Consider the following 18,908-nt stretch of genomic DNA (forward strand, 5'->3'; position numbering starts at 1 on the left):
ATAAAGTGTTGCACACTAAGTGTGATACCAAGGTTTGTGTGTATTGTTTGATGTTGATAGGTATTAAAGCCACTACAGAAGTAAACCTATAAAGTGTTGCACACTAAGTGTGATACCAAGGTTTGTGTGTATTGTTTGATGTTGATAGGTATTAAAGCCACTACAGAAGTAAACCTATAAAGTGTTGCACACTAAGTGTGATACCAAGGTTTGTGTGTATTGTTTGATGTTGATAGGTATTAAAGCCACTACAGAAGTAAACCTATAAAGTGTTGCACACTAAGTGTGATACCAAGGTTTGTGTATATTGTTTGATGCTGAAAGGTATTAAAGCCACTACAGAAGTAAACCTATAAAGTGTTGCACACTAAGTGTGATACCAAGGTTTGTGTGTATTGTTTGATGTTGATAGGTATTAAAGCCACTACAGAAGTAAACCTATAAAGTGTTGCACACTAAGTGTGATACCAAGGTTTGTATGTATTGTTTGATGTTGATAGGTATTAAAGCCACTACAGAAGTAAACCTATAAAGTGTTGCACACTAAGTGTGATACCAAGGTTTGTGTGTATTGTTTGATGTTGATAGGTATTAAAGCCACTACAGAAGTAAACCTATAAAGTGTTGCACACTAAGCGTGATACCAAGGTTTGTGTGTATTGTTTGATGTTGATAGGTATTAAAGCCACTACAGAAGTAAACCTATAAAGTGTTGCACACTAAGCGTGATACCAAGGTTTGTGTGTATTGTTTGATGCTGATAGGTATTAAAGCCACTACAGAAGTAAACCTATAAAGTGTTGCACACTAAGTGTGATACCAAGGTTTGTGTGTATTGTTTGATGCTGATAGGTATTAAAGCCACTACAGAAGTAAATCTATAAAGTGTTGCACACTAAGTGTGATACCAAGGTTTGTGTGTATTGTTTGATGTTGATAGGTATTAACGCCACTACAGAAGTAAACCTATAAAGTGTTGCACACTAAGTGTGATACCAAGGTTTGTGTGTATTGTTTGATGCTGAAAGGTATTAAAGCCACTACAGAAGAAAATCTATAAAGTGTTGCACACTAAGTGTGATACCAAGGTTTGTGTGTATTGTTTGATGTTGATAGGTATTAAAGCCACTACAGAAGTAAACCTATAAAGTGTTGCACACTAAGTGTGATACCAAGGTTTGTGTGTATTGTTTGATGCTGAAAGGTATTAAAGCCACTACAGAAGTAAACCTATAAAGTGTTGCTCACTAAGTGTGATACCAAGGTTTGTGTGTATTGTTTGATGTTAATAGGTATTAAAGCCACTACAGAAGTAAACCTATAAAGTGTTGCACACTAAGTGTGATACCAAGGTTTGTGTGTATTGTTTGATGTTGATAGGTATTAAAGCCACTACAGAAGTAAACCTATAAAGTGTTGCACACTAAGTGTGATACCAAGGTTTGTGTGTATTGTTTGATGTTGATAGGTATTAAAGCCACTACAGAAGTAAACCTATAAAGTGTTGCACACTAAGTGTGATACCAAGGTTTGTGTGTATTGTTTGATGTTGATAGGTATTAAAGCCACTACAGAAGTAAACCTATAAAGTGTTGCACACTAAGTGTGATACCAAGGTTTGTGTATATTGTTTGATGCTGAAAGGTATTAAAGCCACTACAGAAGTAAACCTATAAAGTGTTGCACACTAAGTGTGATACCAAGGTTTGTGTGTATTGTTTGATGTTGATAGGTATTAAAGCCACTACAGAAGTAAACCTATAAAGTGTTGCACACTAAGTGTGATACCAAGGTTTGTATGTATTGTTTGATGTTGATAGGTATTAAAGCCACTACAGAAGTAAACCTATAAAGTGTTGCACACTAAGTGTGATACCAAGGTTTGTGTGTATTGTTTGATGTTGATAGGTATTAAAGCCACTACAGAAGTAAACCTATAAAGTGTTGCACACTAAGTGTGATACCAAGGTTTGTATGTATTGTTTGATGTTGATAGGTATTAAAGCCACTACAGAAGTAAACCTATAAAGTGTTGCACACTAAGTGTGATACCAAGGTTTGTGTGTATTGTTTGATGTTGATAGGTATTAAAGCCACTACAGAAGTAAACCTATAAAGTGTTGCACACTAAGTGTGATACCAAGGTTTGTGTGTATTGTTTGATGTTGATAGGTATTAAAGCCACTACAGAAGTAAATCTATAAAGTGTTGCACACTAAGTGTGATACCAAGGTTTGTGTGTATTGTTTGATGCTGATAGGTATTAAAGCCACTACAGAGTAAACCTGTAAAGTGTTGCACACTAAGTGTGATACCAAGGTTTGTGTGTATTGTTTGATGTTGATAGGTATTAAAGCCACTACAGAAGTAAACCTATAAAGTGTTGCACACTAAGTGTGATACCAAGGTTTGTGTGTATTGTTTGATATTGATAGGTATTAAAGCCACTACAGAAGTAAACCTATAAAGTGTTGCACACTAAGTGTGATACCAAGGTTTGTGTGTATTGTTTGATGCTGATAGGTATTAAAGCCACTACAGAAGTAAACCTATAAAGCGTTGCACACTAAGTGTGATACCAAGGTTTGTGTGTATTAGTTGCTGAACTTCATATGTATTAACAGTTTCATAGATTTTTACGCACTCAGAGCAACAACATCTAATGGCCCCTGAATCTGTGCTCCCAAGATGACAACAGCTAATAGCCCCTGAATCTGTGCTCCCAAGATGACAACAGCTAATGGCCCCTGAATCTGTGCTCCCAAGATGACACCATTAAACGTCTTCCACAGATCAACTGACGTAGTTCTTGTTTTTTCTTCTCTTTCATGGAAATATGACTTTAGAAGATTGACAGTCGATAAACATGTTTTTGGGTGTATGTTCTAAGAATTACGACAGAAAACTTCTAAAAATATATGTTCTCAGAATGGTATTAATAGGTACTTTTCTGAGTGTGCTTTCTCATGACGAAGACAGTAAGTATCTTGCCAGATATTTGTTTTTAAAAGACCTATATTAACTTAATATGATAGCATTTTTCTCTTATGTTTGGCTCTCTTTGTTTAATACCCGTTGGAAAAAAAATTACAAAAACCTTTTCATAAAGTCACGCAGGAATTAAAATGAATCACGAAAATATTCCTTGAGAACAACTTATTGTGTAGCTTCCTTAAGTATCAGTTCTTCCAAATAATAACAAAGTTTAATCAGTCTTGGTTTGGTTTGTTTTGAATTTCGTGCAAAGCTACACGAGGGCTATCTGCGCTAGCCGTCCCTAATTTCACAGCGTAAGACTAAAGTGAAAGCAAATATTCATCACCACCCACTGCCAACTCATGGGCCACTCTTTTATCAAAAAATAGTGGGGTTGACCGTCACATTATAACGCCCCCCCCCGGCCGAAAGGGCGAACATGTTTAGTGTGACGGGGATTCGAACCCGTGACTCTCAGATTACGAGCCGAGTGCCTTAACCATCTGATCATGCTGGACCCTTAGAAGATGTAACAAAGATGTAGTTTTAGTATTACCCGCTAGAGGGAAAGGACTGTTTGTTTGTTGAAGTTCGCGCAAAGTTACTTGAAGGCTATTTCAGAACCATCCATAATTTTCAAATGACATCGTAGATGGAAGGCAGTTAGTCAACACCAACCACCATCAGTTCTTGGGCTACTCTTTTACTCAAACATAGTGGAATTGAACGAAACATTATAACGTCCATACGGCTGAAAAAAACGAATAAGACTCACTGACTGGAATGTAGGATATTCAATGTTAAATAATTTTCTAAAGACAGCTCACCAACTTACTTACAAGAGTTGTTTAAATGGACCGTGGAGAGGCTACAACTGATCAACACGTAACTTAATCATGGATTACCAAGACAACACCTTCAGTGAACCTCATAATTTAAGCCAAATAAGCAAAACTTCTCACATACTTGATATTAAAGATATATTCCCCCTATATCTATCAGCAGAACGCGTTCGCTGGGACATTTAAAGAAAATGAAACCATAAAGGAACAAGGAGAGATAGAACCTCACATAATTTCTTGGGCATCACCTATTGTACGTGTGAAGAAAAAATGTGGATCTACACAGTTATGTATGGGTTATAAAAACATAGACGAAGTTACCCAGAAGGACACCCACCCATGATCAAATATGGACGTTACCTTGAGGATTCTATAGAAATAAAAACGTTTTTCAAGATGGTATCTTAAGAGTGAGTATTGACAAGTAGCAGTAGACAATACAAGTAAACAGAAAAAGCCTTTCCCATTGGAAATGGACTGTGAAATTTCGTTATTTTGACATTTGGATTATGTAAAGATCCTGCTATATTCCAACCTTTAATTGAATGTATTCTGTCTAAACTATCCCAAAATGTCGTACTTATCATTGAATAACATAGTTCTTGAGCGGACCTTTGATAATGTTAATGAAAATCTAAGAAAGGTTCTAGATTAGCTAAGGAAAGAGGACATTAAGGATATAAATTATTCCATCAACAGGTGAATGTTATTAATCAGTAGAGAAGGTATATTTACAGATTTATCTATGACTTACTCCATTCAGGATGGCTAACACCAAAAACAAAACATAAATTATTGCAAAGAATTTCATTGATGAATTTGTTTCAAAATTTGGTGTGTTCGTAGAACTTTGCTGAGGAATGGAACTTCGAATCATACATGATTGTAGAAATGTGTTTGATCCTTGTAATTAAAAAGATCATAACAACATTGTCCGTTCATCTTCTGATGAAGAGATACAACTATACACTGATAAATCAAATAGTTATGTATATGGATGAACATCTAAAGCATTGGACCAAGATCTTCCATGTTTCCTGACAAGATGTTCTAAAGCAGCACATTAAGACATCATCACAGATGTATGAAACAAGTGCCTATACTATTATTGTAATGTACCTTCTCCGAAACTTCTACTATAACCAGTAGCGCCACTAGGCACTTAAAAGATTCGAGGCTACAGGTGCGAGAAATTTCGGAGTTCTCGTATGATCTCGTAATTCTCGATGACGAGAAATCCACTTGAAATAAAAATGTATCCTAAAATGATTGGTATGGATATTAACACTTTTATAAACAGAGAACAACGTTTCAACTTTTCTAGTATGGTGTCGATCATCGATTTCAATTTTGATTTTTCAAGAGGCCAACTGAAAATTTGGGAAACTGTCGAATAGAATTGGGGCACAGGCCCTGTTTACCAGTGTGTAGCGACGCCTCGGACTAGAATCTATAAAATTATTGTAATAAATTCTCGTCCTAAACATATACTACAAACTATAAAATTATTGTAATAAATTCTCACTCTAAAGATCCACTTAATATATATAATCATTGTAATAACTCTCGTCCTAAACATATACTACAAACTATAAAATTATTGTAATAAATTCTCACTCTAAAGATCCACTTAATATATATAATCATTGTAATAAACTCTCGTCCTAAACATATACTACAAACTATAAAATTATTGTAATAAATTCTCACTCTAATGATCCACTAGAATATATATAATCATTGTAATAAACTGTCTTCCTAAACATATACTACAAACTATAAAATTATTGTAATAAACATTTTCCTCAAAACAACAACAAACAGCTATTTAATTAAGGTAAGAGGCCTTTAAAAATATTTTATTTTTACTTACTCTGCTTAAGAAATACTTTGTTTAACCGTTAAAACGAAACTTATTAAACTTGTCCCCTGCTAGTACAGCGGAAGGTCTGTGGATTTACAACGCTAAAATCAGGGGTTCGATTCCCCTCGATGGGCTCAGCAGATAGCCCGATGTAGCTTTGCTATAAGAAAACACACACAAACAGTTTAAAATTAATACTGTACTCAGAATCTAGTGTGTCCCCCGCTGGTACAGCGGTAGGTCTACAGATGTACAACGCTAAAAATCAAGGGTTCGATTCCTCTCGGTGGGCTCAGCAGATAGCCAGATGTAGCTTTGCTATAAGAAAACACACACATATCAAACATAGGTAAATAAACTTAATTGTTACCTACCGCTCTTGGGCCCGGCATGGCCAGGTGGTTGAGACACTCGACTCGTAATCTGAGGGTCGCGGGTTTGAATCTCCGTCACACCAAACAAGCTCGCCTTTTCAGTCGTGGGGCTTTATAATGTGACGGTCAATACCACTATTCGTTGGTAAAAGAGTAGTCCAAGATTTGGTGGAAGGTGGTGATGACTAGCTGCCTTCCCTCTAGTCTTACACTGGTAAATTAGGGACGGCTAGCGCAGATAGCCCTCGAGTAGCTTTGCGCGAAATTCAAAAATAAACCTGCAGCTTTTGCGGGTAATATTTCTTAGTTCAAATCGCATTTTTATTTCATGGAGATATTATATTTGAAATATCATAAAACATCAACTATAATTAATACTAACACAGAAAATAACCAAATAATTGAAGCAGTAAAACACCTTCTTGGGGTTTATCAGAGAATTTCAAAACCCATAAAAAATCCAGTAAGATTGTAACATATTTCTTATCACAATAGCAAAGAAACATTTTACACTAGTCATTCCATACATGATACAGATATCCACGGGTTTGTTTGTCATTTAAAAATTCAAGTCAAACATATTAATGTTGAAGGTGGCGTTGCTTTCATTTGGCACGTGGTCAAAAATATTTTAATTAGCAATAATACAGACATTCTAATTATTACTGAAACTGTTTAATAATTTAAAGTCTTAAATTTTCTGGATAAATATCGATCACAAAATATGTATTGAATAAAAATTAAGTTAATAGAAAAATAATATTATTATATAAATCAACTCTTTCGATCATACTAATGACTGAAACAATGAACTAACGTATTGCAACAAATGTGAACCTAACAAGTAATGAATGTATTACAGTAGTAAGTGTTAACTGCTCATTCTCTAAGATTTTAAATACAAACTTATTAAATAAACGTAGCAAGTGACTGGTTATAATAGAAGATTAGAATAGTAAAAATGAGATATTTGAATGTAATACTTTTTGGTTGCTTAAAGTTAAGTACAAAGCAGCACAACAGGATATCTGTGCTCTGCCCATCAGGGGTATCCAAACCCGATGCTAATGCGCAGACGTACCACTGTGCCACTGTGGGGCTAATGGAATAAAACTATACGAATTTTTAGGACACAGTAATTGTGTTAGCATTCAAACATTTACGTAAGCTTTCATTCAGATAGTGATCATTTAATTATCTGGTGTGTCTGTGATCTCTGACTTCATCAGAATAAGCCCATAACTAAATTAAAATTTAATTACATAAAAAACAAATTGGAATAAATACGCAACTATTCTTGACAAATTATTACCAGACCTAATTAAAAAACCGAGTAGAAATACCACTGGTTCTAGATGAGTAATATCAAGCAACTATCGATTGTCGTAGTAAAGCTTCATAACAGAATCAATAAACAACTCACTGTAGATGGTAACCAAATACACAACTGATAAATACGATAAAAAAACAACGACAACTATACAGTCGTGTGAAAAAGTTACGACACCCTATGAAAGCCTGTGTATTTTTGTAACATTTTTGGATATATAGATATTTAATCTCAATGTTAACAATACTGAGAGATTACAGGAATATAATTAAACAAATAAAACTGAAGAAAAGACTTTTCAAGATTTTCTGTAAATGTAATTCTACAAAAATGCATATTCTAACTGAGGAAAAAGATAGGACACCCCCACATTTATTCCCACTTAAAATGGCTCAACTCACACACAGGTGTATCACACCAGGTGCACGTGATTAGAAGATCGTTACTCAGCATTTTGAATGAGGCTTGCCCTATTTAAACTTCAGACATTTAGTTTGGTGTGCTCCTGACTGTTAAAGTGAGAGTGAGCACCATGGTGAGAGCAAAAGAGCTGTCTGAGGACTTCAGATAGAAAATTGTAGCAGCTTATGAGTCTGGTAAGGGATTTAAAAAGATCCCAAAAGATTTTGAAATCAGCCATTCCACTGTCCGGAAAATAGTTAACAAGTGGAGGGCTTGTGGTTTCAACGGGCTGTACATGCAAGAAACCCCTCAAACAACCCACAGCTGAAAGATTTCTGCATTGAGGAGTGGGGCAAACTTTCTTCAGACCGATGTCAGAGACTGATAGATGGCTACAAGAAGCGTCTCGCTGTAGTTATTTCAGCCAAAGGGGATAACACTAGCTATTAGGGGGTAGGTTGTCCAGACTTTTTCCTCAGTTAGAATATGCATTTTTGTAGAATTACATTTACAGAAGTTCTTAAAGTCTTTTCTACAGTTTTAATTGTTTAGTTATATTTCTATAATGTCTCAGTATTGTTAAAATTGAAATTAAATATCTATATATCCAAAAATGTTACAAAAATACACAGGCTTTCATAGGGTGTCCTAACTTTTTCGCTTGACTGTACATGAATATTAGAGACCCACACGTGAAAAGCCAGATAAATACAATAACAAACAAAACACGTAACTCAAATAAAACAACTAAAATAAGATAGTTGGAATACATTCTTTTCTGATAAAAGTATCGTACAGACACAGAACAATTCTGGACGCATTTACAATCAGTTGTAAGACCTATAAAACCTATCCAATACCTCACTATCCAAACAAAGCTTTTAAAGAACAGTTACGAAAAACATTCCAAACATAAAATGAACCTGATAGGATGACCCATTGTTTTAACACAGTGAATAAACATTTGAACACAATAAACACATTTGTAAAGCAATTGTTTGATTTTTATTACCCATGAAAATCTACAATAAAAAATAATAACCGCTTGGCCAGTAAAATTACAAATATAACCAACGTAAGGAAAATAAAGTGTTGGGTAAACATAGTGTACAAGTCATTCTCCTAAAGAGGAAGGGTGTAAAAAGTCATTCTCCTAAAGAGGAAGGGTGTACAAGTCATTCTCCTAAAGAGGAAGGGTGTACAAGCCATTCTCCTAAATAGAGAGGATGAACAAGTCATTCTCCTAAAGAGGAAGAGTGTACAAGCCATTCTCCTAAAGAAGGAGGGTGAACAAGCCATTCTCCTAAAGAGGGAGGGTGTACAAGCCATTCTCCTAAAGAGGGAGGGTGAACAAGCCATTCTCCTAAAGAGGGAGGGTGAACAAGTCATTCTCCTAAAGAGGGAGGGTGTACAAGCCATTCTCCTAAAGAGGGAGGGTGTACAAGTCATTCTCCTAAAGAGGGAAGGTGAACAAGCCATTCTCCTAAAGAGGGAGGGTGAACAAGCCATTCTCCTAAAGAGCAAGTGTGAACAAGCCATTCTCCTAAAGAAGAAGGGTGTACAAGTCATTATCCTAAAGAGGGAGGGTGTACAAGCCATTCTCCTAAATAGAGAGGATGAACAAGTCATTCTCCTAAAGAAAGAGAGTGAACAAGCCATTCTCCTAAAGAGGGAGGGTGTACAAGTCATTCTCCTAAAGAGGGAAGGTGAACAAGCCATTCTCCTAAAGAGGGAGGGTGAACAAGCCATTCTCCCAAAGAGCAAGTGTGAACAAGCCATTCTCCTAAAGAAGAAGGGTGTACAAGTCATTCTCCTAAAGAGGGAGGGTGAACAAGTCATTCTCCTAAAGAGGGAGGGTGAACAAGCCATTCTCCTAAAGAGGGAGGGTGAACAAGCCATTCTCCTAAAGAGGAAGGGTGTAAAAACCATTCTCCTAAAGAGGGAGGGTGAACAAGCCATTCTCCTAAAGAGGAAGGGTGTACAAGTCATTCTCCTAAAGAGGGAGGGTGTACAAGTCATTCTCCTAAAGAGGGAAGGTGAACAAGCCATTCTCCTAAAGAGGGAGGGTGAACAAGCCATTCTCCTAAAGAGGAAGGGTGTAAAAACCATTCTCCTAAAGAGGGAGGGTGAACAAGCCATTCTCCTAAAGAGGAAGGGTGTACAAGTCATTCTCCTAAAGAGGGAGGGTGTACAAGTCATTCTCCTAAAGAGGGAGAGTGAACAAGCCATTCTCCTAAAGAGGGAGAGTGAACAAGCCATTCTCCTAAAGAGGGAGAGTGAACAAGCCATTCTCCTAAAGAGCAAGTGTGAACAAGCCATTCTCCTAAAGAAGAAGGGTGTACAAGTCATTCTCCTAAAGAGGGAGGGTGAACAAGCCATTCTCCTAAAGAAGAAGGGTGTACAAGTCATTCTCCTAAAGAGAAAGGGTGAACGAGTCATTCTCCTAAAGAGGAAGGGTGTACAAGCCATTCTTTTAAAGAGAGAGGATGAACAAGTCATTCTCCTAAAGAGGAAGGGAGGGGACTCAGAAATTGTTTGACTATTTCAGGGCATTGTTTAACCTGTCTATCATGGATATGTTCCAACCTCTTCAGGGCAAACAAATGTTATTATGTTCCTAAAGGAAGTAAAACCCAGCGAATAAACCAGAAAGCTAGTGTCCAATCAGTCTGACCAGCTGATGAGCAATGTTTTAAAAAGAATAATTACTAATACACTCTTAACACTTTTAGAGGCAACATCAAAATTACCTGAAGTGCAAGGTGGGTCATCTGGTAAGTTAATTGAAACCACAACAGATTGCTTTAACCAAAACAAAAGCCAGATTTCTTGATATGCCGAAGCAATTTGATATTATATAGTCTAACGAACTACGATATTACATGAAATAAATGTGATCTCTGACAGCTGATGTTCACTGTATATACAACTTTTTTATATAATGTAGACTGAATGCTGAGAACATCTACTCAGAGTATTTTACTTTTGGAGGGATGTTTCCCAATATCAAGCGTATTTGACACCTCAGAGGATGGGCTCTAATAGTCAAAATATTTTACTCCTGAAGCGGGAAGACCCTAATACTCAGAATATTTTACTCCTGAAGCGGGAGGACCCTAATACTCAGAATATTTTACTCCTGAAGCGGGAGGACCCTAATACTCAGAATATTTTACTCCTGAAGCGGGAGGATCCTAATGCACAGAATATTTTACTCCTGAAGATTTCCACATCCAACTCAATAGCTAGTGGAAGAGTCCCATAAATCCCTCAATAGATGGTGGAAGGTTTTAATAAACCCCATTAATAGATGATGGAATAATGTATCTCAGGACGGCTGATATGGATATTAACACTTTTACTAATAAAACAGAGAACAACATTTCGACCTACTCAGGTTATCCTCAGGTTAACAAGAAGAGAGTTAGCAAACTCTAAAGTATTAAGCCCTTACCAACTGTCCTGAGATACACGTTTACTTCAAGTGAGTTTCTCATCATCACGAGATGATGGAAAAGTTCCACAACCCCCTCAATAGGTGACGGAAAACTTCCATAACCCCATCAATAACTGATGGAAGAGTTCCATAACCCCCTCAATAACTGATGGAAGAGTTCCACAATCCCCTCAATAACTGATGGAAGAGTTCCACAACCCCCTCAATAACTGATGGAAGAGTTCCACAATCCCCTCAATAGGTGACGGAAAACTTCCATAACCCAATCAATAACTAATGGAAGACTTCCACAACCCTCTCAATAGCTGCCTTCAATCTATATAACCAGTTTTTCATACGGTAGTGGAATATTTATAAAAACATAGAATGAAAACAAACGTTCTGAAAAGAAATATGGAGATATTTTTAAATAAAATGAAAATATTTAGACACAAAACCGAACTTTATCTACAGTAGCTTTTCTACGTTACGCCCTATCAGCAGACTTTCTTGGACTAACATATGATTCGAAATTAACATGGAGGAGTCGTATTAACCAATTCACAAATAAAGTATGCAAACGAGTTAACAATGCTAAGGCACTACAGTAAATATATAAAGGTTGAAAATATCATGAGAGTATACAAACAGTACCAATAACTAAACATGTCGGTTCTTCATGGTAAAGTACTTCAATACTAACAAATTTACCAACATCTGATAGCTACTACATCTTATAAAGTATCCAGAACAACAAACTGTTTCAGAAGTGTTCAACCAATCTACATTTTGATAAAATTCTAGACGAGAAGGGTTTATTGACCTCCGTAGATCGTTGTACCATACAGCAACGTGATAGTCTTAAGTAATTCTCACCACTTATTGCAAGAAAAATTCCAGCTACGCTAGACAATGAAAATATCGCTTAGATTAATTAATTAAAAGTATATTTAAAAATAGTTTTTTTAAGTCAAATACGTATTCGATGATGTAATGAGGTGAAGAAGTTAAGAGTTCATCAATGAAATTGATTGTGAATTTATAAAGATCAAACGAAGAGAAACTGGTAATGTATCAGTGAATTAGGTTTAATATTCATAGAAGAGTGATTAGTGTACGTACATGTTCTCTAATCTCTTTACGCTATTATATTATTTGATAATAAACATTTAAAACCACAGAACGAGGTCTCGAACAACAACAACCCAAGATGGACGTACAGAAGATCACAATGTTTTACTTTCGTTCAGACTCTGACCTGTGCAATACTTTATTTTTACGGTTCGCAAACTCTTAGGAAATAACACAACCAGTAGTTTTGCCGTTAGAACGCAGAACACCAGGCGGTAATAGAAACGCGTAAGACAAAACTAAACACGAAAATCCAGCCTTGTTGGCTTACTGCAGTTTTTCCACATAGTAACAATATAGAGACTGTTTTGATTATTTATTTTCATATTGTAAAATAAACAATTTGTTTGTGCTAACAATGATATATCCTGCAATAACGTAAAATATATCTAAGCTAATTAGCCTGCCACAACACTATGTTATGCAATAATGGAAAGTATATCCAGGTAAGTTAACCTGTTACAACGTTATGATTTATAATAAGGTGAAATCTGTATTTAACTTGCTATACACAGTCTCACACTGCAAGAAATAATAGTTTGTTTATGCTATGTTAACCAGAAACATTCATCACATTTATAGAAACTTCATCCGACTGGTTCAGTGATGTGACTTGCAAAACAAGTTCGTTAGAAGGAAAACAAAGTTTTACCTTAGAAACAAGCTAAGTGTTAAATATAATTAGTGTTAGAGGGAAAACAAAGTAATACCTTAGAAACAAGCCAAGTGTTAAATATAATTAGTGTTAGAAGGAAAACAAAGTAATACCTTAGAAATAAGCTAAGTGTTAAATATAATTAGTGTTAGAAGGAAAACAAAGTAATACCTTAGAAATAAGCTAAGTGTTAAATATAATTAGTGTTAGAAGGAAAACAAAGTAATACCTTAGAAACAAGCTAAGTGTTAAATATAATTACTGTAAGAAGGAAAACAAAGTAATACCTTAGAAATAAGCTAAGTGTTAAATATAATTACTGTTAGAAGGAAAACAAAGTAATACCTTAGAAATGAGCTAAGTGTTAAATATAATTAGTGTTAGAAGGAAAACAAAGTAATACCTTAGAAATAAGCTAAGTGTTAAATATAATTAGTGTTAGAAGGAAAACAAAGTAATACCTTAGAAATAAGCTAAGTGTTCAATATAATTAGTGTTAGAAGGAAAACAAAGTAATACCTTAGAAATAAGCTAAGTGTTAAATATAATTAGTGTTAGAAGGAAAACAAAGTAATACCTTAGAAATAAGCTAAGTGTTAAATATAATTAGTGTTAGAAGGAAAACAAAGTAATACCTTAGAAATAAGCTAAGTGTTAAATATAATTACTGTTAGAAGGAAAACAAAGTAATACCTTAGAAATAAGCTAAGTGTTCAATATAATTACTGTTAGAAGGAAAACAAAGTTATACCTTAGAAACAAGCTAAGTGTTCAATATAATTACTGTTAGAAGGAAAACAAAGTTATACCTTAGAAACAAGCTAAGTGTTAAATATTGTCACTGTTAGAAGGAAAACAAAGTAATACCTTAGAAATAAGCTAAGTGTTAAATATAATTACTGTTAGAAGGAAAACAAAGTAATACCTTAGAAATAAGCTAAGTGTTAAATATAATTAGTGTTAGAAGGAAAACAAAGTTATACCTTAGAAATAAGCTAAGTGTTAAATATAATTACTGTTAGAAGGAAAACAAAGTTATACCTTAGAAATGAGCTAAGTGTTCAATATAATTACTGTTAGAAGGAAAACAAAGTAATACCTTAGAAACAAGCTAAGTGTTCAATATAATTACTGTTAGAAGGAAAACAAAGTTATACCTTAGAAACAAACTAAGTGTTAAATATTGTTACTGTTAGAAGGAAAACAAAGTAATACCTTAGAAATGAGCTAAGTGTTCAATATAATTACTGTTAGAAGGAAAACAAAGTTATACCTTAGAAACAAACTAAGTGTTAAATATTGTTACTGTTAGAAGGAAAACAAAGTAATACCTTAGAAATAAGCTAAGTGTTAAATATAATTAGTGTTAGAAGGAAAACAAAGTAATACCTTAGAAATAAGCTAAGTGTTAAATATAATTACTGTTAGAAGGAAAACAAAGTTATACCTTAGAAACAAACTAAGTGTTAAATATTGTTACTGTTAGAAGGAAAACAAAGTAATACCTTAGAAATGAGCTAAGTGTTCAATATAATTACTGTTAGAAGGAAAACAAAGTAATACCTTAGAAATGAGCTAAGTGTTCAATATAATTACTGTTAGAAGGAAAACAAAGTTATACCTTAGAAACAAACTAAGTGTTAAATATTGTTACTGTTAGAAGGAAAACAAAGTAATACCTTAGAAATGAGCTAAGTGTTAAATATAATTAGTGTTAGAAGGAAAACAAAGTAATACCTTAGAAATAAGCTAAGTGTTAAATATAATTAGTGTTAGAAGGAAAACAAAGTAATACCTTAGAAATAAGCTAAGTGTTCAATATAATTAGTGTTAGAAGGAAAACAAAGTAATACCTTAGAAATAAGCTAAGTGTTAAATATAATTACTGTTAGAAGGAAAACAAAGTAATACCTTAGAAATAAGCTAAGTGTTAAATATAATTAGTGTTAGAAGGAAAACAAAGTAATACCTTAGAAATAAGCTAAGTGTTAAATATAATTACTGTTAGAAGGAAAACAAAGTAATACCTTAGAAATAAGCTAAGTGTTAAATATAATTAGTGTTAGAAGGAAAACAAAGTAATACCTTAGAAATAAGCTAAGTGTTCAATATAATTACTGTTAGAAGGAAAACAAAGTAATACCTTAGAAACAAGCTAAGTGTTCAATATAATTACTGTTAGAAGGAAAACAAAGTTATACCTTAGAAACAAGCTAAGTGTTCAATATAATTACTGTTAGAAGGAAAACAAAGTTATACCTTAGAAACAAGCTAAGTGTTAAATATTGTCACTGTTAGAAGGAAAACAAAGTAATACCTTAGAAATAAGCTAAGTGTTCAATATAATTACTGTTAGAAGGAAAACAAAGTTATACCTTAGAAATAAGCTAAGTGTTAAATATAATTACTGTTAGAAGGAAAACAAAGTAATACCTTAGAAACAAGCTAAGTGTTCAATATAATTACTGTTAGAAGGAAAACAAAGTAATACCTTAGAAATAAGCTAAGTGTTAAATATAATTAGTGTTAGAAGGAAAACAAAGTTATACCTTAGAAATAAGCTAAGTGTTAAATATAATTACTGTTAGAAGGAAAACAAAGTAATACCTTAGAAATAAGCTAAGTGTTAAATATAATTACTGTTAGAAGGAAAACAAAGTTATACCTTAGAAACAAACTAAGTGTTAAATATTGTTACTGTTAGAAGGAAAACAAAGTAATACCTTAGAAATGAGCTAAGTGTTCAATATAATTACTGTTAGAAGGAAAACAAAGTTATACCTTAGAAACAAGCTAAGTGTTCAATATAATTACTGTTAGAAGGAAAACAAAGTAATACCTTAGAAATAAGCTAAGTGTTAAATATAATTACTGTTAGAAGGAAAACAAAGTTATACCTTAGAAACAAACTAAGTGTTAAATATTGTTACTGTTAGAAGGAAAACAAAGTAATACCTTAGAAATGAGCTAAGTGTTCAATATAATTACTGTTAGAAGGAAAACAAAGTAATACCTTAGAAATGAGCTAAGTGTTCAATATAATTACTGTTAGAAGGAAAACAAAGTTATACCTTAGAAATGAGCTAAGTGTTCAATATAATTACTGTTAGAAGGAAAACAAAGTTATACCTTAGAAATGAGCTAAGTGTTAAACACATATCTGCTTATATCGTCTCTTAATGTCAAACATTTCTGTGTGTTCATGTCGTATCTTAACAGGAAACACCTCTATCTCTATATATCGTATCTTAATGTAAGATAACTCTATGTCTCCACGTCGTTTCTGAATTTGAAACACCTCATATGTTCATGTAATATATTAATGTGAAACAACTCTAGATGTTCATGTTGTATCTTAATGTGAAACAACTCTAAATTTTCATATCGTATTTTAATGTGAAATATCTCTGGTGTTCATGTGGTAACTTAATGTGAAATAACTCTATGTGTTCATGTCACATCTTAGTGCTTAAACTACAAAAACACACTTCACCCAAAACTTTCCCCCAGTGGCATAGCGATATGTTTGCGGATTTAAACCGCTAGGTACTGGTTTTCGATACCCGTGGTGGGCACAACAGAGGCAGCCCTTGGTACGGTATGGTGCTTAACGATACCCGTGGTGGGCACAACAGAGACAGCCCTTGGTACGGTATGGTGCTTAATAACAAACTACATCACCATAAAAAAAAAAACGATTTGATTTTCGAGTGTATCCTATTATTGTTTCAAATAATTCCATCATCAGGTCGTCTGATTTGCTGACTTCACAAATACACCCGTATGTAACATATCTAAAGCTGGTAACATCTGTACTCTTTCATTTTTAACTCTAAAATAAGCTGAAAGAATCCGAAAGTTTTGTTTTTTCTCCAAGGTCTTCCTTATTGGTAACTAAAGTTATGTTGAGTGTTTTATTTTGGCCCTCCGCTGGTACAGCGGTAAGTCTCCGGATTTACAACGTTAAAATCAGGGTTTCGATTTCCCTCGGTGGGCTCAGAAGATAGCCCTATGTGGCTTTGCTATAAGAAAGCACACACATCTTGTTTTGTTTTAAATATTTATATAACGAAGACTAAAATTTGATACAAAAATGACAATTTCTTAAGCCTAACAACTAAAATGCATGTAATTTTCAGTTTAATGAAGTTATTTAATTTAAATTCACGGTTATTAAGTTGGGGAAAATTAATAACTAGCTTGGGAAAACTCTAACAACTGGATTTAAATTTCTCTTAAACTACGGTCGTTAAAATATAAATTTCTCAACAAGTGGGTTTCTCGTCATCACTGATTATTGTGAGCTCTAGTAAACACAAAACCATTTATATTATCAGAGTCGTGTAGATTTAACTATGCTGATTTTTATTAATAAATATAAATATTAATAAATATAAGTGAAGTAAAACTTGTGTACCTGGGTGTTTGACGGTGACTTCCCAGTTGCCGGGGTGATCAAACGGTCACAGTAGCTACCTTCTAGAAAAATTAGTCCTGACGGCTTTGTCGACGTATCTGACTCCAAGTAAAATAACAGATTCTGATAAAGAACGAACCATCGAAGCTGCCACTTGCTGGCGTCCGCTGTGCGTTTACACAGATATCCCCGCATTCCATTGTCGTGGAGAGCTTTCTCAGCAAGTGTCAGCAACTGCTGCTCGTTCAGACGGAGGCTCCTCTGCATGTCGTTGGGTGAAACATGACAAATTACAGCGGCTGACCTTAATGCCTGGCTGTGAAAGGTCGATGTCAGCCGCGTATTCTATCTGTCATTTCTTTACTCTATCTTTATATTTTTTAAAAAATCCTGGGTTTTCTATGTGTCTTACGAGTGAAAAGCTCAATATTTTTTCATAGCCATATACTGTTATGTTTCTTCTACAGTTAACGCTAACACAACTGAGATGGTTAGCGACTCAACAGGTTATCTCTGCACGACCACTAGAGGGGGAGAAACCTTGAACTGGACAGAAAGCCTCGGCACTTACTTCCACCGGTTGCGAAATACACTAATCCAAATCTTCCATGCAAAAGAGCTCAAAATGCAACCGTCCAATTAGATTGGCTCTCTCGACCTGAGCGAGATTATAGGAAGGTGCACGCGCGTGGCACGTTTCATCAGCAGCTACCTGTAGCTACCTGAAGCATGCGTAGAAGAAGCTTCTATCGAGTGGAAGGCTGCAGCAACAGCTTGTTGCGTCCTCGGTACGCTTTGACTGAGAAACGCACGCGATTCTTAAGTAACAAACACAGAAGCGAGTTGTTTCTATGCGCGAGCAACGCCAGAATTTTGGTAAAGCAGCACGCAGCTTGCGTGTCTCCTAGTTCATAATATAAATGCTTGAAGTTTGGTCAATACGTTTCATGTGAAAAAACTGCCTTATGTATGGCGTGTCGCCAAGGGTCCAAGCTGTGAGACATCTTAATACCGAATGACGAAAAAGACAAACCGTGTCATAACTGCAAATGATTATCAGGCATAGCTGTTCGTAAAACAGACATTTTTCACTGTAATTTTCAGATTTCCTTAATTGTTTTGGTATTCAGTGCAGAGCGATGGTCATTATGACCCACCCCGCAACCTAACTTCAAATAGGAATCGTTATTGTGCGTGGATAACTTTTTTTCTAAAAATTTGAAAAATGAAATATAATTCACTAGATAAAAATATTTCTACGTATTCAAACACAAAAATACATTAGGGATACTCAACAAATTTAAAAACATTTTGAATTCATCATGCAAAGATAAACAAATACAGGTGTCATTATACACATTAACAATTATAGGAGTTATCAAACAAATTGACACATACAGGAGTCATCAAACACATTAAAGTGATCAGAGAGCATAAAATATAGAGAAGTATACAAGAATGCTCAAACCTCAAAATTCAGC

The 18,908-nt window shown here is 34.6% G+C and overlaps 1 protein-coding gene across 1 annotated transcript in view; it reads right to left on the reverse strand.

Annotated features, from left to right (window-relative positions):
* The window catches only part of LOC143231746 (ras-specific guanine nucleotide-releasing factor 2-like), a 133,634-nt gene extending 115,458 nt beyond the window's left edge, over positions 1-18,176 (reverse strand). Inside the window, 1 exon segment of the mRNA XM_076466378.1 lies at positions 17,428-18,176. Coding sequence (XP_076322493.1) covers positions 17,428-17,694 — 267 coding nt within the window. The 5' untranslated portion in view covers positions 17,695-18,176.
* Positions 18,177-18,908: the final 732 nt, after the last annotated feature.

This window comes from Tachypleus tridentatus, chromosome 11, assembly GCF_004210375.1.
Source record: "Tachypleus tridentatus isolate NWPU-2018 chromosome 11, ASM421037v1, whole genome shotgun sequence".
NCBI classification, from domain to species: domain Eukaryota; kingdom Metazoa; phylum Arthropoda; class Merostomata; order Xiphosura; family Limulidae; genus Tachypleus; species Tachypleus tridentatus.